This window comes from Ixodes scapularis, unplaced genomic scaffold, assembly GCF_016920785.2.
Source record: "Ixodes scapularis isolate PalLabHiFi unplaced genomic scaffold, ASM1692078v2 PGA_scaffold13__105_contigs__length_92229423, whole genome shotgun sequence".
Taxonomy (NCBI): Eukaryota; Metazoa; Arthropoda; class Arachnida; order Ixodida; family Ixodidae; genus Ixodes; species Ixodes scapularis.
The window spans coordinates 60,840,356-60,866,152 of NW_024609839.1; the positions used below are offsets into that span (position 1 = coordinate 60,840,356).

General features: G+C 45.8%; 1 protein-coding gene across 1 annotated transcript in view; it reads right to left on the minus strand.

The window, feature by feature from the left end:
* The window catches only part of LOC8027243 (serine/threonine-protein phosphatase with EF-hands 2), a 111,737-nt gene extending 90,029 nt beyond the window's left edge, over positions 1-21,708 (minus strand). The window contains exons 1-2 of the mRNA XM_042289655.1: positions 21,636-21,708; positions 21,387-21,514 (exon numbers count right to left, since the gene is read on the minus strand). Coding sequence (XP_042145589.1) covers positions 21,387-21,514; positions 21,636-21,708 — 201 coding nt within the window. The remainder of the gene's footprint in view (positions 1-21,386; positions 21,515-21,635) is intronic.
* Between the last annotated feature and the right edge of the window lie 4,089 nt (positions 21,709-25,797).

The window sequence follows — 25,797 nt, forward strand, 5'->3', positions numbered from 1 at the left end:
CAAAGAATGAACAGGACAAGCGCTTGTCCTGTTCATTCTTTGTCCTGTCCTTGTCCTTTGCGCTTTTGTAATTAAGATGTTTAACCAACTAGCCCAACAGTTAATTTTAATTCGTAAACTTGGCCTAGTGATACGCCTATATTGGTGTTCCATGATTTTTTCTGTAATTTTATTTATAGCTTCGACGTATGTGATGATTAATTAATACGTTAATCAAAATCACTCCCTCCAAAAACAAAAAAAGATACAGCTCAGCTAGGAAAGAACATGAATGAGTAAGTTACCCTCCGGTCATACTTTAGAGTTAATAATGCCTGAGGGATTAACTCGGTTTCTGGTCTAATATCAGCGCGTGTCCGAGTTTGCATCATGTCTTATGTAGCAGTCAGCTTAGAGGCCGACGTGCGCTTCGCGTTTTCCACTTTTGCACGTCCCCTCCTTTCTTACATCCCCTTAACTTTTTACCCTGCCCCCATCACGGCTTTCCTCCCAGCTAGTTTAGGAGAGGAGGACACTAAGAGGATTGTCTTCCCCGCAGAAAACCCAGGCTGTACGTCGGACTTTAAAGGGGTACGAAAACAAAATAGCTTGCTCTTATTTCGTTGTTTAGATATGGCCTATGTTGTGGTGGGAGCCCCGAAACACGAGTGTATACTGTTGTTTCTGGCCTGCCGGCAGAAAAGTCAAAACGACTAATTTTAAAACGAACGAACAGATTTCAAGACTGTGAAAGTCTGTGAAGCTCTGTTGGAAGGCCGCCACTTCACCGGCTTCTTAGAAGCAGCGCCAATTCGTGGCAGTATGGCTCCCTCATGGAGTTAGTCCTGAATGGAACTTGGTGGAGAACGCTTACGAGTCTATACCACGTTGTGTACGTTAATTTCCACAGTGCTTCCGCTACGTGCATTCCACGCCGTCAAGGTAGCCGCTCTTTGCAGACGTTAGGTAGGAGCTTGATCTGAGGAGGCGAGGACCTCTGCCAGGCCAACCATACCACTCAGCCCCCCCCCCCCCCCCCCCTTCCCCGCCCCACATGCGCAGTGCATAATGCGCTCAAATATGGCACCCTGTGGATTTCTCATATACATATTTTGCAGGTGTCACCATTACTGGGTACTGAGGGTTATTTCTATTTGCAGGTCCCCTCGATCTCCTACTTCTGCGGTGCGAAACTAACTGGGTGAACCGAACGCCTGTAGCAGATAAAATACCGGCATGGCAGCGGATGACGTTACAGGTAAGCCACGTATAGAACATAGGATGTACAGTCTTCCTCAGATATTACTATATAGAGGAGGTTGTCACGCGTGGACGCCACCGAGCGACAACGCTCGCAACTACGGTACCTTTGACCGTGCAAGAGCTATTGACGTCACGAGTGCGATATGCCTTGCGCTTCTCGATGGCCGATTTTGAAGCGAGAGGCATACTCCGTCTGATTAGAACCGTGCAGTACAGCCAAAGGTATTCAAGGGAGAGAGCGTATGCACACCTGTTCAGGAGGAGGGAAAGGAGGAACGGGGGAGTTCCAGCCTTTCTCTCCCGTTCCTCCTTTCCCTCCTCTTGAATAGGAATGCATATCTTACTTCCACAAACATGCCTCGATCTAAATCCCCTGCCCGGTGATAGTCGCAGAAATCTTTAAAGGAATATATCAAAACAGAGTTCACGAAAAAAGATATAGTTACGCCATGTTTCTGGCAGCAATGAGCAAGCATAAACGTAATATCGATCCTCTTTTGTATGCTTCATTTATTTTTGTGTGTGTGTTCCAAACAATGGTGTTCCGCGCGAGGCGCTCGTGGTGCCGGCCTCGTTCGGTGACGTCACCACGATGGATCGCGGCACACGGTTCCACCATTGTCAACGTCAGTGGGGACGGCACGCCGACACGCTACCAATAAACGTGCTCTCTGTCGAACTTCCAGTCGGACCCGCCGTGACAGCCCGTGACCGAGCCTTTTTGAGAAGCAGTAGTTGTCGGACGCGTCACGGACCGTCAGTTTCCAATAAATTGAACCGCTCTTGTTGTTGTTTTGTTGTTGATGTTTTGGGCGAGCCAATTTTCGAAAGGGCTCGCAAGCATCACGCAACTCCTCGTGAAAACAACAAATTTTCGTTTGGTTCATCGATATGTCGAAGTTTCGATTGATCGCAAACATGTTTGTTTCTGGCAAGTTGGTCGTACTCGTGCGTACACGAAACGTTGCTCTAGTCTTCCGACTTCCAGTACGCGCTCTTTGCCTTCCGCCGTGCTTCGGCTGCCCGTGCACGCTCGAGACTCGTAAAAACGCCGATCGCTCCATCGAAGCCACGGGGAGAGCAAGTCGTCTGCTTCTTGCGCAGGATTGGCGGCGACGTCAGAACGACGCCGAGCTGTGATTGGCTCTGATTGAACGAATAGTGCACGTAGACCTCAATGCTAGATGGCTCGAGGTCTATTCACTATTTTTGTTTCCATCAGCCAATAAGAGCTCGGCGTTCTGACGTCATCGCAACCCCTGTGCAAGAAGCGGACGAGCTTGCGCTCCGTATACACCTTTCCAAAAATCACTCCTAGGCCGCCGCCATGTTGCTGATGCCGATGCGGCTGGTGCGACTCTCGTGAACTCTATCAACTAGAAATTTTTCGCCACTTTCTTGGACTGCGAGGACCCGCTCAGCGCGGTTCTCTACCTACGTTTTTGCGGTTCTGCATTCGACGTTTTCTCGCCCCTCTAAAACGTTTCCACTTAATTTTTTTTATGCGTGCCGCGTACCCTTTCTGTGTGATCTTCCACTGTGAGAAATAAGGCTGGTAAGTGCCTGTCATTCAAGCTTTTCTGCTGGACATTCACGGGAAACGAAGGAGGTGAAGGACGTCGAACGACCCTCGACGCGATTTTGCGAACATTGTTCTCCCCCCCCCCCCCCCCCCTCCTACAGATAATCCGCGTAGATTCCTTAGTCCTCTCCAAAAATAGTTGTCCGGGTTGCGAACCATATCCCGTACAGCACCTGGCCACGCCCCCTTGTCACGTGACATGACGTCACTTCGGCCAAAGCAATTTGTCATGTCACGTGACATGACGTCACTTCCGCTCCAAAACGAAACCAGATGTTTGATTGCTTTGTTAAGTGTCACGTGACATGACGTCACTTCCGCTCCAAAACGAAACCAGATGTTTTATCGCTTTTTTTAAGTGTCACGTGACATGACGTCACTTCCGCTCCAAACCGAAACCAGTTGTTTTAGTGGTTTGTGAATTGTCACGTGACATGACGTCACTCGCGCCGCTGTGGCAAGGTAAACATGGCGCCCGCCGCCGCCTGAAACACGAAGCCTTACGCGGTCGATCATCGATGCAGTCGCGGCTGAAGCCAGAAACGCTTGAAACGGGAAGCCTACGCGGTCGACGCAGTCGCGGCTGAGACGCTGTGAACGCGGTGACGCGAGGGACGCAACACTTGGTGACGCAACTATACGCGACGCCCGCAGTATGCGACGTCTCGCATCGTGCTTCTGCAGGAGTGCCTAAAAGGCGCAAGTGTTAGCGTTCTCAACTCGTCGCTTGATAAGGGCGAAGCAGGGATACTACCAATGCCTACCATTGTATAAAAATTCAAAAGCGCAAACACCAATTTTTATACAATGTGTAGCCAACTAGCCCAACAGTTAATTTTGATTCAATGCCCACCGCTGGTTTCCGAAGTCGAGCCTTCTCTCGATGTCGCCGCTGGTGTAGACTTTAGTCCGGCGTGGGATGGGAAACGGGTCAGGCGTGTTCGTTCCTTTGCCTTGGTGCGGTTGTAAAAAAAAAAAAAAAGGAAGCTCTCCCCAAAATGTGCCCCAAAACGAAGTCATCTCGGATTCCGTCCAATCGTCAAGATGTGGCTGTCGTCGACTGTGACATGTGTTATCTGAGACCTTTCTCAAATAAATTCTTTTCGGATAACGCTGCATCGTGTGGTACGTACGATATATTGTTCGAATGTTAACACTTCCTCAATGGACCTTTTCCACATACCGACGGCACCAGGCGGTGGCTGCACGAACTAAAGATCGAGGAAGTGACCTACCTGCGCTACCAATCGATAATGGGAGCTACGCTACCAGTTTCTTCGCTCTCTGAGCAGCGGCGCCTGCCCAACGCGACTTTAAAGAGGGGCATCGTGCCGTCCACCCAAACGTCGTGTTTTCCTTTCCGTCGACGTTCTTTTTTTGTGTAACACAATTATATATAGGCTGAAGTTACGTGTTCTACTCGCTGATATACAGCCTCCTTCCAAATTTCCTCGATTTTTCGTTCCGACTTCCGCCGCTTGGCATCGGGCGCTCGCGCTTGCGCAGAACGCTTCTAGGAAAAGGTCCATTGTACGTCCGTGTCCCGTCCATCGGTAAACACGTTACTTGTGAGCGTGAAAAATGCATGTCTTTCGGCCCTCTTGTGTTGTAATTTAGTTTTGACAGCAAAGTGCTTTGGGGGGGTCGTTTCACATGCGGCGAATCCCGCGGCGCCGTCAAAACTTAACGTAAGAAAAACACACAAATAACTAGAACTATACATTCCGGTCGCATTTGTTCTGTCGCGCGCGTACCCAACAAAAATAGTTAAGCTTTTTTTTTATTATTTGTTTTTTTTCAAATGTGGTACAATGCTTTCTCAATGCCCTCGGGAAAATACATGTACCACGAAACACAAAATATAGCGGGAAAAGACGAGAATTTAGCCGCCAGCAGCGTTTGAAACTGCGCCTCCGCAGGCTGCGCCTATTGAAATCACAGTCCACTCGGTTAGGGTTAGGAGGGACGCCGGTGAGAATCTAGCCTCAAACTCAGTGACTGGGCGGGAAAACGGTTTGTTGCCCCTGGGGCCGAGTGTTTTTTTGGAAAGGTGTATAGGGAGTTCACGCTGGAGGACGGGACAATAGAAACTCCCCTGTGCCGCTCTGATCCTATCGGGCGCAGTGAAAAAGGTATACTTGAATAGTCTTCGAAGAGCGTTTGTTCAGCTCGTGCGAAAGAATACGAGAAAAAGTATACGACACAAATAAAGAACAATAACAAGCAACAAAACGCCAACAACCCTGACGCATCTATGCTTCGAGACGGATACTTTAAAAAGAGAAATTTGTTGCAAAAAAAAAAAAATGAAATCTATCTTGAACTTTGAAGCGGGGTGAGTGTTTTTCTTTTTTTTTTTGTAAGCTTTGGTTTGACAGTTATATATTTTCCTCGTATTTTCTGGAGCATCACAGCTGCTGCCATCCACTGCAGTCGATGGGCAGCTGGCGGTGTTCTCGTGGGCCTGATTAGACTGACGCAACGCGAGACATCGTGGCACGCTAAAGCCGGTGCCGCATTGCTCGTGTACAACGTTTAATTAAATCGTGAAATCTCGTTGTGTCAAGCCGTTTTCGTTATTGCTTTTATCGCGTTGTTCCGCACAGACACGACGAGAAAAATCAAATCTACGCACAATGCCCCAAGCATCTTCGAAGCAGGTTTTCTTCGTACATTTGGATGCTTCGAACATGCATCTGCAAACAGGTTTTAGATTAAGAAAGAGTAAGTAGACGGGCGGAGCTAATTATATGTTACAGATTTTTGAAAAAGAAAAAAAAAAAAAAAACATGGAGACGCCGGACGAAGGGGACGAGCACGAAACGTGTTTGAGCTGCGTTTTGAGACGTTTTGCGTTTGTTCCCTTCTTCGTCCGTCGTCTCCGTTTTCTTTTTTCGAGGATTGTATAATTAATGTGACATGGCTGTCGTACGAGGAAGATATACGTTCCAGACAATGCTTGCACATTGTCTTTTCGTACGATGTAATAGCGGTGGTAACGCGGCTTAACAGCGAGGTTCAGAGTCGCGTAAATACGCAAAAGCTTCGCGTACGCAAAGAAATCGCGTGGCCAACACTGTGCGTGCACCAAACCCATCCCGCGTTCTGGATTGGTGCATGGTGACTACGCTCGTCTTCTTGTTTTTCTTTTTTTTTCTTTGCATAATCGGTTTATAAGGAGATGTGAAAGCTTAATATACGACTTCTGCGGTCTGCCATTCTTTGTCTGCTGCGCTGTGGAACTAGTTCCGAACATGCGCAGCAACCGTCTTTCGCGAAACATGCGTTCACAGTCGAGTGCTCCGGCGTGTTTCGCTTGGGTGTCGAGTGCTCGTAAAGTGCATACTTCCACCCCCTAAACATACCTGTCGCGTCCGTGTGCTTCTGGTGGGGACTTGACGCAGCAGAGGGAAACACGCTGCAAGATGGAAGTATACCGTGCTACCAAGCCGACTGACATACACCGTGCTCCCCCCCCCCCCCCCCCCTTTCCCCCTTTTACCTCAAAAAGGAAGAAAATGGTCTGAATCTATTACAATGTTTCAGAACTGTATCTGTTATCAGACTGAAAAGCTTGTGGCCTCCCGGAAAGAGATCGCACAACGCAAGATACAAAGGATCTACTGTCTCGCGGTTGGACGATCTGGGCCCGTTTGCTCGAAGCGCTAACCGCGGCTAAAGTTAGCCGTAGTACCTAGGAGAAGGATTTTGAAGTCACGTGACTGGCTCGGTAGGGATGCGGGGAAACATGGCGGTGCCCCGGTGAGTGAGCGCCGCACGCTTTGGAACTAATATGTCGTTGTAGCTGCAATATCGGGCGCGTTAGTCAGCAACGAATGGAGCAGGAGGCTTTCACTTTGCCTTACCTCACTTAAGCTGAGTTAACCGCAGTTAAGCGTGCCCGTGTAATACCCCTGTTACACGGGCACACTTAACCGCGGTTAACTCAGCTTGAACTGCGGTTACGTGGCAGCACAGATGCCGCACTATACCCTCGGACAGCTATTTCAAAAGAAGTGAAGAGAGCGCGTGCACTGCTTTGATGGGTGCTCAAGATGCTCAAGCGCACGTTCGCCCATAGCTTTGACTGCATAGCCGCAGAATGTTGTCCGCAAGTATTGTGCGCTAATTGTAATTTAGCGTAACTGCAGTTAGGTGTGCCCGTGTAACAAGGGTATAACAGGGGTACAAGACGGCCCAGAGCTAAACTGTCACCGAGCCGCTGAGATTGAATGCTTCTATTTCACGCTTGGGGGGATCGGTGGCCGAGGGGGAGGAAGAAGAAGCCGTTCGGAACGGCAGCAAGGAATATGATGTCTGGTGGAAACACCGTATCGGCCACTGACCGAGTTAACCCCGTATCGTCTGACAACAGTACAACCGACTACAAGGTAATCGTTCCCCGTTTTCCAACAGGCAACCTGATTTTAAACTCCGTATTCCTGCATGCAGACATAAGCGCTAGGCCTTACTCAGCGCCAGACTTTCGCGACGCCCTCAGAGACGTAATAGATCTCCAAGATGTAAAGGCAACCGGACAATACCAAATGAGTCACTTTTGGATGGTCACCTGCACAAACGCGCTCGCGAAAGCGAAGCTGTGTCAACAAAGAGAACTTCTCGTGAAAGGACGAAAATGTCTGGTTATAGACCCAGACACTCGCGACATCAAGATAAAAATAATTTGGCTACCAGACCATCTTGAAGACCGACGCGTCGCTGAGGCCCTGCAGGCCTACGGAACCGTGCGGAGCATGAGCCGGGAGAAATGGAGATGCCCCGGCATGGAACATATGGACACTTTAAACAGAGAAGTGAACATCACACTTCACGACGACATCACGATTGAGAAGGTGCCACATCTCCTGAAGATTTTTGGATGCCAGTGCCTCCTACTCGTGCCAGGCCGCCCACCTCTATGCCTCAGGTGTAACAGAGTGGGGCATGTTCGCCGCCAGTGCAAGACCCCCCGCTGCTTTAAATGTGGACGGTACGGACACACGACTGATACTTGCGTCACAACGTATGCAAGTAAGCTCCTTGGACCAAGAACCCAGGAGGCCGAAGAACAGAGCGAGCCGCTTATGGATGTCACGGAGGTCCTTGACGCATCGGGGCACACACCACCGGCATCAACGATCGAAAAGTTCGTGGAGCAGGAGCACCCAAGAGCAGCACCTGCCATCAACGAATGCAAGGATGACCCTGGGGCCCCTCGGAGCTACCTCCGCCTGACGAGGACGGCGCGTCATCCTCATCATCAGAGTCAACGATTGTCGGCGAAGTGGATACAGAGTGTGACGAAGAGCATGACGAGGTAGACGTGGAACCCGCCACCATCGTACCTGCCTCTGAGACATCGAGACCATCCGATGAACCAGAAGGAACCTCAACGCCCCTCCCGACCAAAAGTTCCTCTGCCGACGAGCTCCCTTCCAAGAGGTCCAAGAAAGACCGCCAGCCGGCAGGGGTGCGGCACAAGCCATACTCCAAGCTACTGGGGAACCTCAAGGGTACAGAGAACAACACCTAAAATGTCCTGATACATCCCGCCCTTCCATTACATATTCTGACGCTAAATGTAAGAGGTTTAGGGTCTAGAAGGAAGCAGTTTCAGCTGTTGCGTCTTTTCAAAAAAGAGAAAGTGGACGTTGCGGCAATACAGGAGACAAAATTATCTACAGATGAAGGCATCGCGGGCGCATTAGAACCTTTTCTTAAGGATTACGAAATCTGCGTTAGCCAAGCCAAAGGAGTCTCCGCCGGATGTTTTCTTTTTTTTCGTAAACAGCTTGAGTTATCATCAGTTTCCATTCTAAATGACCTGGAAGGGCGGCTTATTTCCTGCGACATTTGTTTTAGGCAGATAAATTGGCGCTTTATCTGCCTGTATGCTCCAAATACCCCTAGAGAAAGAACATCATTCTATGAACTAGTTTCGCCTCTTTTCGACACAAATAGAACAACAGTTGCGATGGGAGATTTTAACTGCGTTTGCAGTGCAGACGACCGATCGGTGTCACAAACTAGGTATGACGGAAGTGCCGCCGCTCTACGGAGCACGCTTCAAGACCATAACCTTGTTGATGTAGCTTATAAAAAAGGTGAATCGATACGCTCCACCCATTTCCAAGGAACATCTCACGCACGATTAGACAGAATATATGTCTCAGGTGATATAATCAACTCAATGAGCAATTACCAAGTCAAACCAGTTTTCTTTTCTGATCACTGCCTGGTATCAGTCTGCTTTGGGCCGCGCAGACTCCGAGGTGTTCATCAGCAGTGGGAACACTGGAAGCTCAACCTGAGGCTTCTAAGTGATGAGCAATTTTCAACTAACATCTCCTTACTTTTGTCGAATACATTGCAAAACATTGACATGCACATCTTTGCAAAATGGGATAGTTTCAAACAAGAAGCAAAAAACATCGCAATCGAACGCGCTACAATTGCATCATATATAAACAAACAACAGCAGCGCGACCTTTTTAAAAATTTAGTAACCCTTCACGAGCTTGAATGCTTAAACCCAGGCGCGTACAGCGACGATGTTAACATAGTACGAGCCCAGCTTCAAAAGTATGAAACCGAAAGGTACCGCGGAGCATTAATTCGCTCGCGGAAGAAACGCTTTCTCCTCGGCGAACAACCTACCAAAAGATCTTTGGATGACGAAAGACGTAACGCGCTGTCAAAGGAAATAGTAGAAATTAACAAAGATGGTTTGATACTCACCGACGCAACTGAGATAGTCAAATCTTTTCACCAATTCTATACAAATATATTTGGAACAGTAATACCCACAAAAGACAAGACTGAGATCGAACAGCTACTAACAGAGATGCCAAAACTTGACGAGGAAGATCGCCTTTTAATTGAAGGCCCCATAACATTAAACGAAATTAAGGCCGCCATTAAATCTCTCCCAAGTGGGAAAACACCAGGACCCGACGGACTAAGCGGTGAATTTTACAAAAAGTTCCAAGATATTATATCTCCTGTTTTACTCGCTATATTTGAAGAATCCTACATTCAGAAAACTCTTCCCCCTTCATTTTACCGTGGACACACGGTATTGCTGCCAAAAACAAAAGATCCTGAAATGCTTAAAAAGATGGAAAACTACAGACCAATATCACTCTGCAACGTCGATTATAAGATCTACGCTAAAGTTCTCAATGAAAGACTTCAGTGCGTAATAGAAAAGCTGGTAGGTGAACACCAAACTTGTGGCATACGGGGCAGATCTATTCAAACGAACGTACATGTTGCCCGTTCCGTCCTAGAGTCTGTGTCAGACAGTAATGGCCAGGTTGCACTTGTACAAATAGACCTTACAAAAGCCTTTGACCGCGTGAGTCATTCATTTCTATTTGCCCTTCTTGAGCACGTAAACCTGGGAGAGACGCTTTTGGAAGGTATTCGACTTTGCTACATGCATCGTTCGACAAGACTGAAAATCAATAACACACTTTCTGATGAAATTAAGATCAAATCTTCCGTAAGGCAGGGCTGCCCTCTATCTCCCCTCCTCTTTGCATTGTATTTAGAGCCCTTATGCCTCAGCATCCTGAAAATAGAATGTATTCGTGGGTACTCTGTGGAAAATGTCGAGGTAAAAGTCCTCGCATACGCAGACGATGTTGGATTTTTTTGCGTTGACAAGAAGAGTGTCGAGAAAGCGCTTGATCAAACAGCGCGTTACTGCGCAGTCACTGGGGCTTCAGTGAATCCATCCAAATGCAACGGATTCTGGTGCGGTTGCTGGGCCACAAAACCTCGTTTTTTTGCAGGGATAGAGTGGAATCAGAGTCCGATCACATATCTTGGAGTACCGCTCTCACAAATTCGTAGTAGCTCGACGTACTGGTCCACCCTTGCCACCACACTGAAAAGGAAGGCTGATGCGTGGAAGGGTAGAGATATTTCCATCTTTACTAGAGCAAGTGTCTGTAATATATTCCTCGCTTCAAAGCTTATGTACGTTCTTCAAGTGCTTCATTGCGCTCGAACAGACATCCAAAAATTCCATAGAATATTCGCCACTTTGATATGGTGCTCAACGTGGGAACGTGTTAAAAGGGACAACCTATTCCTCCCTCTCGAATCCGGTGGTTTAGGACTGTGTCACATATTTGTCCGCCAGTTAGTGTCGAGATTCTTTTTCTTTAAAAATGCTAATCACGAGTTCCTTAGAGTCATACTCCAATCACGCCTTGCTGAGAGTTTAAGTTATCTTGTTGTTTCAACGGGCGAAACGTCGAAAAATAGGCCCTGGGGATTTTTAAAGGAAGTTGTCGATACCTTAAATTTCCTGAAAACACGGTTTTCATTGGAATATTTGTTTAGCGTGTCCAGGAAGACACTGTCAAGGAATATTACGGAAAGCTTGTTTTCACTACCACTCTATCGTACCCGTTTCACGCTAGAACCCATCAATGATGTTCTCAAAAGAGTCAAGAAAATGGGCGTGCCTCCCTCAACCAAGACGTTCTTCTTCAAATTGCATACATCAACCCTACCAGTAAAAACTTACCTCCAGGAAAAAGGAATATTTGTACCGTGGACTGTTAATTGCAGACTCTGTAACAAGCCAGAGACCATAGAGCACTGTTTTATTTATTGCAACGACGCGTTTTTGTTTTGGAATGTTCTACAACGCACGCTGAAGAAAGATCTAATTCTTAATGACTACAGTCTCCGCTTCCTCCCGTTCGCTGAGAACGAAACCATCCCGTACGACATGTTCGCTCTGTTGGGACTTCATAGTCTATGGAAATGTCGCATGATCGACAGACACGCAGAGAAACCCCGTACGACAAAATCTCTTTTTCTAGAACTGGTAGCGCAAGTGAGGAGCGTATACGCTTCACCTCTTAGTCAACCAGAGTGGTTTGCCCTGTTCGATGCATGTCTGGGTCTCCCAGATTTCTGAATGCTCTATTGACGATATATCCTTCTGTGACCATTGTGTTACACTCGTCGACGCAATTTCTGTCTCAATTTATCACATCCACTGGCCACATGTATAAGATGCCATATATAAGGTGTGTGTGTGTGACATTGGTATGTAAATAAGGTGTGAAAATGAATGTCCTATAACTGTATATACGCATAAGTATCAACATGTTATGTCACTTGTAAAAATTTCCATGCATTAAAGAAAAAAAAAAAAAAAAGATCGGTGGCCGAGTGGTCTAGCGCACACCAGCTCGGAGCACGTGGAGCGAAAGCTCGCGCTGCAGAACCCAGGGATCCTGGGTTCGAGCCCCACCCCTGCCCGTTTCGATCTGGATGAGCATCGTACCGGCGTGCGGTCGTGTATCACTACTGCGTGATGCACGTTAAAGACCCCAGGTTAGCGGTTTGTACCGCACTGGCTAAATTTCTCATCTACAGCTGGGAGACTCGTCGCCCCTCTGAGGCAGACCAAGTTCTAGGCTGTATAAACACACACACAAACCCAATTTTTTTTTATTTCACGCTTTGAATGTAGTTTCCAGTTTTGTCACGTCGCGGTCTGCTGATTGGTCGACGCTGCGTCGCACTTTTAGATTACGCTCTAACCGCGGGGGCAGTATTCGGCGCTGGCGGCGGCCTTTGCTCCGCCCATTGGCCAAAGTTTGCCCCGTGCCGCCGTTTTCTCACTTGGCCCTCGCAGGTAACCTGCGAACTATGTCCGGCCCCCTCGCAGCACCCCCCAACCAAGTTCTAAATGATTTTCTGCATCTTCCAAAGTGAAAAGGGGGCCCGTTACCGCGGTATACTTCACGCCATTCATTTTCACGAATTCGAGGGCGTCGTTGGCCACCATTTTCCCGTCGAAATATTTTTTTTTTTTTAAAGAAAAGCACTTAAAACCTTCAAAGAAGGTAACAGTTAGTTATAAAACTTTGACATGTGGTACGGACCGCTAGCGCTACCTTTGGGCGTAGACTGGGAGTACGGCGACGCGTAACTTGTTTTTCAAAAAAGAAAAAAAAAAAAGAAAACCCACTAAATTTCTTTTTTTAGGGGGAGACCATGTACATACATAACTTCTCTGATTCCCTTTTTTTTTTCTTTTTTTCTGTGATCGTTGTTTAGGTTTACGCGGACAGGGAAAGTGGACGCGCGCATTCCGCGAGACGGCCCACTTTAGGCTCTGGATTCGGCTTCGGCTTTTGGCAAGGCTGCTGCGTCTGCATACGCGGGCTGTGAGCCAAGACCGTGTCTTCCGGAAAAATATCCTTCATTTTCGTGTCGTCCTCTTTCCGGTCGCGTGGCTCGCGCGCTCGCGTTCGAGATTCGCTTGGATCTCGCGAATGCACGCCGACGATGTGTTTGCCCTTCGGGTACGCGTCGCACCAGCGGCTACAGTGCTTTCCGGTGTTCCAGATATCTCGACATTTCTCCTCCGAAGCAGGGCGGCGTTCGTTTTTGCTTTCCTGTCGTTTTACGTAGCCCGCAACAACTCCGTAATCACGAGGAATCTTCCCTTCAGCGTGGAGGCACTTCCTCCGGTTCGATGTCGTGGTCTCTTTCCTTTATATCTACGTGGAACAACGACAGAGTGCAATCAACCGCCCACGTTGTCGTACTTGTCGAACTTTTTCTGCCAGCGGCATTGGCGGTATTCAATTCTTCTGAAACGCCGGAAAACTTTGACCCCGAGACCGAATTCAAAATCGAGCCGCAAGGTATATGTGATGAATAACTACAATTTACGTGAAACCACCTCTGAAACGGAGCCATCGTTGGAGTGGAAACCCATAGCGACATAGGCGAAAATGTTGACGTCTGAAGTTTTTACGCAACCTATATATTATGGTAACACTGGAATTGTCAAATCTAGATATATATCCTAGCGCCCCAGTAGATTTCTCGCCGAGTAAATAATATTCGAAAGATTCGCGAATTTTCCACACGGAGTGATGCGTTGAACTCCTCGCTTTTAATTCAAACTGTTCATTAGTAGAACTGTCGTCTGCTTCCTCGTTTCTTAATAAAATAATATTGTTGTTAAGTTTTCGCTTATTTTTTTTATTTTTAGAGTTTTGTCTTTTATGATGTTGTCGTATGACGTAATATTCCTCGAGAACCTGAGGGTACCACATAATAAATAAATGAATAAATCGAAACCTATTTTATAAATAAAGCGGTGGTGTTGGCTGAGCAACGGGCCGTGTGCAGATGCAAGCATGCCCGTATGCGCACGCGGGCAGATGCCCTTAGTTGATGTGAGCGAAAACACGTTTGTTCAAAAACAATGATTTGTTGCATATATACGTAGAAATTTGGAGGTGATCTTGAAGCGAATTTGGAGCTCGTAAGAAGCAAAAGTAAGAGAGCTCAGCGAACTTAAACCGCTCTAATAGCAAAAAAAAAAAGAAAAAAAAAAGAAAAAAAAAAGCTTTTAAAAAATGAAGTTTATCAAATTTGTTTTATTTAAATCAGAATAATTTTATTTAAATCACTGTATTCAGAAAATAAAGACCCCTTATCACAACACGTGTTTTCAGACATTGCGGATTGATTGATAAATCAGCCCGATCAGTAATAAAATGCCTAATAATAATAATAATAATAATAATAATAATAATAATAATAAGCTTTATTTTCATTTCCCATTACAGGTAATGATGGGGCCGAGAATAAAAGCCGCGATAGACGGCTTGACAAGCTCTCTGCCGCAGTTACATTCAGCAGCAGTGAGAGGGAACATAATAAAATACAAAGGCATTCAATCAAAGAATAAGCACATTTAACAGATAACAAATACCTTGTTAATCTTCAAAGCATATCAATGTACAAAATCTACGTTTACATAACAGAAACAAATACATGGACATGAAAAGAAATTATTAACAACTTACCGAGAACATAGAGATAAAACATCGAAGATATACAAAACCAAATATCAGTAGACTACATGACAGCTATGCATGACAGTACGCAATTCATTTAAACTCAATTTATCTATATCAATATTGTGTAAAATTAATGAATTGAGAAGTCTTGGGACTCGGTAGGCTAACATTTCTTTGCCAACATTCAATCGACACGTTGGTATTTGCCAATAATCGGGGTTACGAGTTTGATACGTTAAAACATGTTTCTGTAAATTTGACAATGTTACCAAGGAAGAGGTGTTATGTTGCAATTCTTTTTTAAGCCTTGGGGATAGTCTATAGCTATAAATATTTTTGATATTAAGTATATTATAAATTTTGAATAAGTTTTTTGTATGAGACAAATATGGTGCGTTTGCAATAGTTCTTAGCATTCTTTTTTGAATTAAGTGTACTTTCTCTAAGTTTGTTATTGTAGTTGTGCTCCAGACTAAAGAACAGTAATTCAAATGAGAATAAAATAACGATTTATATAACAATAGCTTAACAAGAGGTGCCGGCATATCAGCCCTACAACATTAGATAACTTTTTATTTAGATACGCAATATGATGTTCCCAGGTCGTATTATGAGAAAATACTACACCAAGTGTTTTAAAATCCTCTACCGATTCGATGTCAACCGAGTTTAAGGTTATCCTACATATTGATGGAATAGCTTTATGTTTTGTCCGAAATATAACAGCTTTAGTTTTGCTATTATTTATTTTTAGAGCGTTCCTGTCGGTCCATGATGATATTTTATCTAATACTAAATTAATTTTTGACACGAGCTCTTCTACATTATCAGCAGCATAAAGAAGTGTTGTATCGTCTGCATACATTACAATTTTAATAGACTGGTCAATATTTACTATATCATTTACATAGACATTAAAAATAAATGGCCCTAAAATTCTTCCCTGTGGTACCCCTGAGAAAATTTGTTTTATATTAGAACAAAAGTTACCACAACACACATATTGTTTCTGATTTTCGAGATAGGACCGTAGTAGATGCAAGGCTTGCCCCCGAACACCATAAAATTCGAGTTTTTGTAATAACAATTCGTGGTTTAAATAATCGAAAGCTTTAGTAAAATCAATATAAACCCCCAAAACAAGTTTCTTGTCCTCTAAGTTGCGTAAGATAAATTCTTTTTCATCAAGTAAGGCAAGTTCCGTAGAACAATGTTTTTGGAATCCAAACTGCGACCTTGTAATGAGTTGATACTTGTCGAAAAAGTTGGGCAGTCTTACATGAATAAGTTTTTCAAGCCCTTTTGAAAACACGGGAAGTATTGAAGCCGGTCTATAGTTATTAATGTCATTCTTATCACCTTTCTTATGCAGTACAGAAACTTTGGCAATCTGCATACGTTTTGGAAATATACCTGCAGATAAACACAAGTTAAATATACAAGTTAAACAATGCACGACTAAGTCTAATACATATTTTACGGGTCTAATTTGGATATCATCCGCATCTCTACTGCATGTATTATTTAAGTTCATAAATACATTAAAGACCTCGGAATCGCTAACGGGATCCGAGAATATTGAATTTAAGTTTTTATATTTAATATACTCGCAAGCCTTATCATCGTAAGGTGGAGAAACTAGATCTACAAAGTAAACATTAAATACATTAACTAAAGCAGTATCTTTAACTTCTTCACCGTTAATATGCAATCTATCTATGTTGTCATGGTTCTAATTATTTTTTCTAATTGAATTTACTTTTTTCCAAATAACATCAATACTGAAGATCTAAAACTATTGTGATAATACCGTTCCCTAGCGGTTCTTAGTTCCTTCGTTAACTGGTTGCGATAAGCTTTAAACTTTGTCAAATCATCTTGATTTCTTGATTTGTTAAATCTTTGGAATAACTTGTTTTTTCCATTAATTTTCGATAAAAGACTTGGAGTAATCCATGTTTTCCGAATTCTACGTGATTTTTTAGTTTTTTTTGTAAGGAAAATGTTTTATATAGAGGCGTTTAAAACTTTCTAGGAACGTATCGTAAGCTACATCAGAGTCTGTTGCAGCAAAAACATTGTTCCAGTCAGCATTTTCAATATCATTACGAAACATATCCAGATTATAAGGGGTGATATGCTGAAAGTGCCTAAATGGCTCTGCATTTTTTTTTTGTGAGAAAGACTATCATTTACGCATAGGAATATAGGTAGGTGATCGCTTATATGGGTGGTAAGTATACCACCTTTCAGACATACGTGATCAATGTTTGTAATAAAAAGGTCAATAAGAGTTTCCCTGTGCACTGTAATTCTTGTTGGTCGAGTTATTATATTAGCGTATCCATACGTTGTAAGTAATATTTCAAATTCAGATCTAGGCGTAGTATCAAGTAGCATATTAATATTTAAATCTCCTCCAATGATTACATTCAAGTTATTATCACTACCGAATTATTACTGTAAATAAAAAACACAATTTAATTAACAACTTTTATTGATGTAAAAGTCGCCATAAAAACACTAAACCAACTTAATTTTTTTTTAGTTGGCTAAAGCATTTTATTTTTCTTTCGCGTTAGTGTGGCTTGCTTGCAGCAAGGCCATACTTATGTAGTTCTCGTGTTTTTAGGGGCGAAGCTCCTTAGGGGCTTGCGATGTCCGTATGTCCGTCCGCCGTCGGGTGGACGTGCTCCTGCTCGTGAGCTCACGCGCTCACGTGCTTACGAGAACGTGAGAACGTGCTCCCGTGCTCGTGTAAAGCAAAAAAACCAAAAAAAAAACAAAAAAAAAACGCATCTTTACGTGGTGAATGAGTTGATTGGGGCGAAGCTCTGTTGGTGGTGCTTGTCTGCGTAGACGATGAGCCGCAGCATGCCGAGCCTTTCGTTCGTTTTCATCCATGTCAGAAAGAGAATGTGTGGTATCGAACGTGGTTATATACGCATTTGAGCATTTGACCGCAGCCTGACATGGATGAAAACAAACGAAAGGCCCGGCATGCTGCGGCTCAGCGTCTACGCAGACAAGCACCACCAACAGAGCTTCGCCCCGATCAACATCATTCACCACGTGGAAATGCGTTTTTTTTGTGTGTGTGTGTGTTTTTGTTTTTGCTTTTTGCGTTCTGATTTGCTTGCAGTAATACATTGCGTGACTAACAAACAAAGTGGCAGGTAGGAAGCAGGCTCAATAATCCGATTTCCTCAAAACGGCACCGCTTTTTGCGCATGCTCAACCTGATATAAATCTTTCTTCCTTGAATTTTTTTCAGCACAAACCAAATGCGCATAACAAGCAACAAATAATAAACCAACTCTAAAAACAATACATATATATGGATATATATGCTAAATTTCTAGGCAATTGTGTTGCATACGTGAAGTGTTCTACCATCGCAAACGTTTAGCGACACTCTGAGCTTCCAACCGCCAAACGCCTACGTTCACAGCGCTCTTCATCAGTTAGTTTAAGGCGCTCCATGTGTACACTTGATACTTGTTCATAGAACGAAGCGATACTACCGCAGATCGGCCGGATAAAACTGGCGATCATCCAGAGCCGAATTCCATACTGGCGAGCTTCTCTCCCTCAGTGCGGAAATGCGGCCGATCTCCTCTTCGCCTACCCCCCTGGCTAAATACATTTCCCCCTCGTTGACCAATCAGCGTCCAGCACTTCACTACTCCTCTTCCGCCCGCCGACCAATCAGTGTCGAGCCTCGCGGCCACGGTTTTATCTGAGCTTCACGAAGTGCCGAACACCTAGCCAATGAACGTGTCACGTAAAAACTAGTTTCGTGATTATTTTTGCTGGAAAGGTTCGATTTAAATCATCTTAGTAAAAATTTTCTAATTAAAAGCGAGATTGAAATCATGCTTTAAATCGCGATTAGAATTTTGATATAAATCGCGATTTAAATCATCTCGGCTTTCATTCGGCATTCTGTCGAGAAGTGACTCGGAAAAATAGGCGACAGTGACGTTTGTCGTCTGAGTCCCTTGACAACGCAGATTCGTCTGCGATGCCCTCCTGTAATTCACCGCCCCAAACTTTCTGGCTAAGGGACCGGAGTAGGCGTCTGTCGCATCATCGAGGGCTGGTAAGAAAAATAGTGACTATAAACGAGGAAAAACTCAATGAATACACTTGGCCAAGAATTTAAATAGAGAAATAAATGTTAGACTAAGTTTTAAAAAGCCCTCAGTTGGACGAATACATATAACTCAATTTGAAATTTAGTATGTTGCTAATTATGGCGTTACACCACAATTGTGACCGCGAAAGCTCACCAGGCATAAATCAAAGCGCCTGAAAACTTCGGCACATTTGCGCTGTGAAAAGTGGCTAATGAGAAGGATACAACTAATGCTGACAAAGTACATGATAACGCAAAGGAATTTAACAGACATGAAGCCGGAAACTAAGAATGGTAATGCTGGTGATTACAATGTTCAACAATGCCGAAAGACCCCGTCACGACGCAGTTTCTTTCGTTTTTTTCTGGTACTATATATATATATTTTTTTTTTTTTGCGCACTTGGAGCGCGTCGCGGCGCTGTTTATTTAGGCGCATATCTTTTTACGACGGTTCATTGGAAAGACCGTGGCGAGCCGCGGGTCGGTCGGAAGACCTCCGCGAGCCAAATCTGGCCCACGGACCGGGGTTTAGAGACTTCTAGGCCCTGGAGCATGGCCCCGATGTCACTTTCTCTATGTCCAAGGACATCTGCAGAGTTCTTTACCATCGGACATCTTTAGAGTTCCATACCATAGGACATATTTAGAGTGCCTTATCATTGTTTCATACCATAGGGCATGCGCACTGTTACTTTCCATACTACATCTACTGAATTCTTTAAAAAGAGCTCTAAAGATGTCCTATGGTAAAGAAGTCAGCAGATGTAATATGAAAAGTAACAGTGCAGGTGTCCTATGTTATGGAACTCTATGCAGATGTCCTATGATAAGGCACTCTAAACATGTCCTACGGTAAGGAACTCTAAAGATGTCCGATGGTAAAGAACTTTGCATATGCCTAAGTAGGGAACTCTAAATATGTCCCATGGTAAAGAGTCTCTTCACCATAGGACATCTTTAGGGCTCTATACTATAGGCAAGCGAAGTTCTTTACCATAAGACGTCTTTAGAGGTTCTTACTATAGAAATTTGTAGATTTGCTTATCATAAGACATTTGCAGAGTTCTTTACCATTTGACATGTGAAGTGTTACTTACCATATATCTGTAGAGTTATTTACTATAAACTTTTAAGTTCCTCATCATGGGACATATGTAGAGTTCCTGCAGTTGACGTTCCAATAGAGACGTTCTCTACTAGACAGAACCCTTTTTAATGCCTCCGGACATCTGTGAAGAACTAACTACTTCTGCGGCTTCGTTAAGGAGTCTCAAACATTAAGGCGACCACGTCCAGAAAGAAGTGCGGCGCATGTCTCTGACAAGTTAATCACTTAACTGGTGGTTTTCTGTAATGAAGTCTCACCACCTTCAATTTATAAGTTTAATTAACGCTATTTCTTTTTCTTTTTTTCATTTTGACCGGCGTGTAGATGTTCGCACCAATTACCATCAATTAGAAGCGTGTTTCGAGACCCTCTGCAAACGTCATTGCACCATGTTTACCGACGCTTAGAACTAATTAGCTGCCAGGTATAGAGCGTCAGGCATCGGTTGAAAGGGCTTTGGTTGGCGCCGTTCGCTGTCATAGATTATACTCCGTTTCAGTACATTAAACCAGAGCGACTCTACAACATTCACCATTCTCGCGCGCCGACAAACGGTTATTGATTCCGGTGTGATCACTCTCTGCTGTGCAATTTGAAATATCGATCGTACATTCGCGACATCCTTCGAAGGTTCTGAAGCACCGTGTTATTTATATGTTAATTGCATCTCCGTACGGTTAAACATAGCTCGGAGTCGCAAACACCATTCTCGACGTTCGTTGCGCCTTTATTCAGAATTTGGTGCTGTATTCGTGCACAAACGTTCGGGTAAAACGTATCGTTTAAATTCGCAACTTTCATTCCGAAGAACAAATAACAACTTTTTCCATGTTATTTCAAGCATTTCGTGTGTTGATACCTTTCAGATATAATCCAAAAGTGGCGCACGTAAAAGGCACAAACGGGAAATCGCTACCGATAAACAGATGTTTATGTCTCACGCCTCTGTCCTTCACATTTTTCGTTTTGCTTATTATTTCCATTTAAACGTCAGTTTTATCTCCATATCGTCATTTTCAGTTCTTCTGTTTCCTTCTCTATCCCATCTTTCCCCCTTCTTCGAAACAAAGAGAACAACAAACAAACAAACCAACCCGGCACATCCACACAACTAGACCGCCATGCTTTTCGGAAGCGTTCATCGCTTGCATGAGAGTAAATAAAAATAGCAGGACAAGCTCATCCAACAAAGCCCTCCACTCTCTCCACTTTAGCAGAACGAACGCTGGAAAGGAGGCGTAAGGAGAGGAGGAAACCGCCAATCACTGCGTGTATGGAGCTTTCTGGGAGCTTTTGTCCCGCATTTCCGTTCACATGCGCGACCTTGTCTGCTCTGCGGTAACTTGGGACCTGAGCTCGAATGGCCATGAGGCAGGATCTTGGCTACGCTGATCGGTGTCAGCAGAGGTCGGTGCGGTCGGGACAAGCGATCGGCGTGAGACTGAGGGAGAGACCGAATACCTTGATCTGATCCTGTTCCCCGGCGTACTCGAGGCTCTGGAAGATGTTCCAGGAGCACCGCTTGCGGATCTCCTGGCGCGCCAGGTAGCGCCGGTACCAGCGCTGGATCAGCAGTGCCGCTTTCATGGCTGCAAACAACGGGAAAAGAAAAAAAAAAAAAAAACATATTGAGCGCACGTTCCGCAGAACTTAGACGGTGCGCTTCAGGCGGATACCCGGATAACAGTACAGAGCGGTTAACCCGTATACCTGCATAGGCAACACCGTACAATAGGCGCAGACAGCTGAAGAAGCCCGGGGCGTGATCTATACACCAACTCATCTCTGTGACGTCACGGCGCGGTGGTGGCGCGTCGGTCGCACTTCCGGTCTGGGGCTGTGGGCAGAAGTCCCCATGCCAGACGTGTATTCCTGCGTTGTTTTGAAAGGAACCAGACAAAAACCTGCCTTCTCGTCAAAACGCCGCTACTGGGGCCGTACCAAAAGTGTCGAGACAGGTTTGAAGGTCAGTTTTCACGTGCTCGGTTCGTCCGAGAATCTGGATATGTGCTGTGAAACGGAAAAAGCAGATGCCGTCGGACAACGATTGCTTGGGCGGGAAGCACTTTGGGTTGAATTCACGGATACTTGTGGTCATCAGATTTATTTGTTTTGTTTCAACATGAACGCCAGAAAACTGTCAAGTTGCGCGGACCACCTGTGGACTACGTTCAGTGCGTCTTCAAGTTCAAACGGCCGCCTGATTGTTCGAATTGTCGTCTGCTCTTTCAAACGTTTCTGCTTGTCGTCTGCTCTCTTAGACGACGCCGGTTCGTAGACCAAACGTTGGCCCGGTACTTGCGATAAGAAGTGAGTGCAGGCCTCAAAAGACTTCAATTTGAAGGTTGGTAAGCAGGCTTGATGTAAACAGTAGATACAAGGAGATGTTGGTCATTGTTACCAGTGACCAACACCGCCTTGTTGTTATGCCTAATTCAGTTGGTCCGATTCTGCTTGCGATTTTCAGTATCGTCGTCGACCATCTCAGCTACGGTTCACGCTTTTGCAGCCCGAGCGGCGTCGCGACTGAAAATTCTGAGCCAAATCTCATCATGCGAATCAGGCTTTAGGGTACAATCTGCGGCGTCCATGCGGAATGAATCGCCGCGTGTCACATTATTCACGCGAAGTTTTGCGGTGTAACGAGCCTCGGTAATTTCGCTGACGCCGCTCAAGATACAGACATCGCCAGGAAGACGTAGAACCAACAATTCAAACGCGAAAAAGGGCAGGGGGACTCGCACCGACGCCGATAACATCGCATTTCGATGGTTTGTTTATGGGCGACGGCGAGCTTCTTGCCCACACCCCCATCGCGCATGCGCGGCGCCGGTGGCGTCCGCTAGGGGCGCTCCGGTTTGTTTGTAAACATGAGTTGGTGTATTATGTTCACGACTCTTACTTTCTGATTGGCTCCTCGGCTTTCTTATCAGAAAATGCCGCAATCTCATTGGCTGAGGAGCGATAATGAGATGCACGGGGCTGACCACGCCCTCCGTTTCTTAAGTTGTCGATGACGGTATAGTGTTGTCTATAGGATAATGAAAGCCTTTGAACGGCCTCCTATACCTCAATGGAACGTCGTCACACTCTAGGACGGCGCCTACTTAGCGATTAAGCCCGAGCTCGGCGCCGAGAGTACTTGGACGTTTCTCTGCCCTCTCAGCAGGGCCGAATCCTCGTTCATTAGGAACCAGTAGATTTTTGGCAGCCGTAGAAGGCGCAAGGAAGTCATTGCTACGACTCTGAAATTCGTTCACCCTTATGCTTAGGCTATAGAAGCTCCGCCTTCAGCGCGAGCTCGCTGGCTTCCGCAGTGCTTTGGTTGTGCGAGTTTGCGCGTTCACACTTGTGTTAACAAGGGCAGAAACCTCGCGTTGTACGCGGAGCTTCTAGTCTCAGCTTAAGGGTGAACCGAGTATAGCAGACGACGCCGAATTTCGGTGCCCTGACGCAACCTGACGCCACTGCATCTTCTGCTGAAAAAGCAGACGAAACTTCGCATTTGTGTCTGTCTAGCCATTATATCTTCCAATCAAAGTTCGGCACAGCGACGTCCCTGCAGTGAAGATCAAACGTGAAACGTCGTCTGTTCTCTAGCAGACGACGTTTCGCGTTTGTTCTATTCACTCTATCCTCCCGTAAAAGCTCAGCGCATTAACGACACCGCACACCGTCCGCGCAAGGAGTAGATTAACTTTCGTATGCCGCCGTCATTACTCTCCTGGCGTGGGAAAGCACGTGCAATGGCAAGCCTGCCAACGGTACTTTCACGCACCCGCTGCGCGTGCTAGCACCGCTGGGGCCAACTAGAGTGCCTTCATACACACGCGCGCTTTTGCTTGAGTGGTGACATCTCAGCCATTTTTCCGCCCAATTCTCTTTTTATGCATTTTGAAGTGCGCGCAATCCGGTGTCACTCAGCTCGAGCGCGTAGCTTTGGCTTATGCATGGACGCCATTTTACCACCCATGTCACGCTCCGAGTGCGCGAGAGCATCACGTGCTGGCACATTCAGTACAACAATGGATGTCTTCACCCTGAGACACACAGACATGTAGGCACCCTAGGGCCAACGTTGCTGGGGCGCTATTAGCGGCAAGATGTTTTGGTGGCGCCCTCGTATGGCTACCTTTCCTGACGTCATTCTTGCGAACAACGAGTTCGATGGTGCTTGTAATTAGCATGGTGGAAGCTTGAAATCATTGCGCTGTCATAGCAACACTGCCAACACCGCCGTCAAAAATATTCTTACATTACTCTTATTTCCGTCGATTACAAATTCTTTTCAGTCAGCATTCCGCTAATCGTGTAAGGTAAAGCCCCTACATGTTTCAAAAGTAGCGCAATGTGCGTCGATGCACGAGGCACGTGCAACGTGCAGCCCTTGGGAAGATCATGGCGGCACAGTGCAGCACTAAGCTAGATTTCAGATGCCACGTTGTTACCACAAGTGGCGCGCGCGGCTTGTGTCTCGTGTATTTCCACAACAATGAATGGCGCCACTTTTCCCAGGATAGAGAGGCTTTAGCGTAAGGTAGAGTGCCTTCATACACACACGCGCTTTTGCTTGAGTGGTGACATCTCAGCCATTTTTCCGCCCAATCGTTTTTTTTTTTTTATGCATTTTGAAGTGGGCGCGTGATCCGGTGTCACTCAGCTCGAGCACGTAGCCTTGGCTAACGCATTGACGCCATTTTACCGCCCAAGTCACGCACCGAGTGCGCGGGACCGTCACGTGCCGCGCGTGCCACAGGGTGAAGTCATCCATTGACGGCAACAATGGATGACTTCACCTTGAGACAGACAGATATGTAGGCACCCTAGCGTAAGGCCGATTACAGCGACGCTTTCGATCGCTCACGTCTGCAATCGTCTACACATCCTCCATTCACATCTCAGCGCAGTAACATCCCTGCACTCTCTGCGCACAAAGCAGACGAACCCTGGAATTCGTGTCTACCCACTATATTTTCAAGCAAAGCTCCATGCAGTGACGTCACTGTATCATCTGCGCAAGGAGCAGACGAACTTTCGTATTTGTGTCTATCCGCTATATCCTCCAATCAGAGCTCGACGCAGTGACGTCACGGTATCCTTCTGCGCAAGGAGCACATGAACCTTTGCACTTTTTGTCTATCCTCCATATCCTCCAATCAAAGCTTGGCGCGGACACGTTCCTGTATTCTCTACGCAAAAAGCGGAAGGACGTTTTTCAACGAGAACTGGCCGCAATTCAAGCGCACGTCCCGCACTTTACCGATAATGAACGGAGGGCGCCTGTCGGATGCGCGCACATCTTTTCTTCCAAACCGCGCACCATCCCAGACGACCAAGCCTCCTCTTTTTTTTTCTTTTTCTTTTTTCTTTCGTTAGGAACTAATTGGAATGCGTGCCACAAGAACCGCACACGCGCTCGTTTGCGGGTCCGTGGGTTCTTCCGCCTGATTTGCGAATCGGGCCGCCGAAATGAACGTGGCGCTGCAATCGCGAGCGACGCACAATAGATAGCGCCAGAACAAAGAGAACAACCTCTTTTAGGTGAAAGGGGCCTGACGGGCCGTCACCCCCAATTTAACCGGGCGCCGCTTCGGCAGGCTGGGTGCGTCATCCGCGACCGCAGCGACAAATTAATTACTCCCATACGCAAACTGACAACCGCAAGCAATTTCAAAGACGCCCCCTCCCTCCCCCTTTCCCCTCCTCCCCCTCTTTCCCACTCCGCTGCGTAAACTTTCCGATAGACTGTGTGCACTGGCTGTCTGGAAAGAGAAATGCGTAGAAAAGACGTCTTTTTGCCTACAAATACGTTTTTTTTTCTTTAGCAAATGGATGTCTGTGCTATCGAGGAAGACATTCAACCGTCACGCCC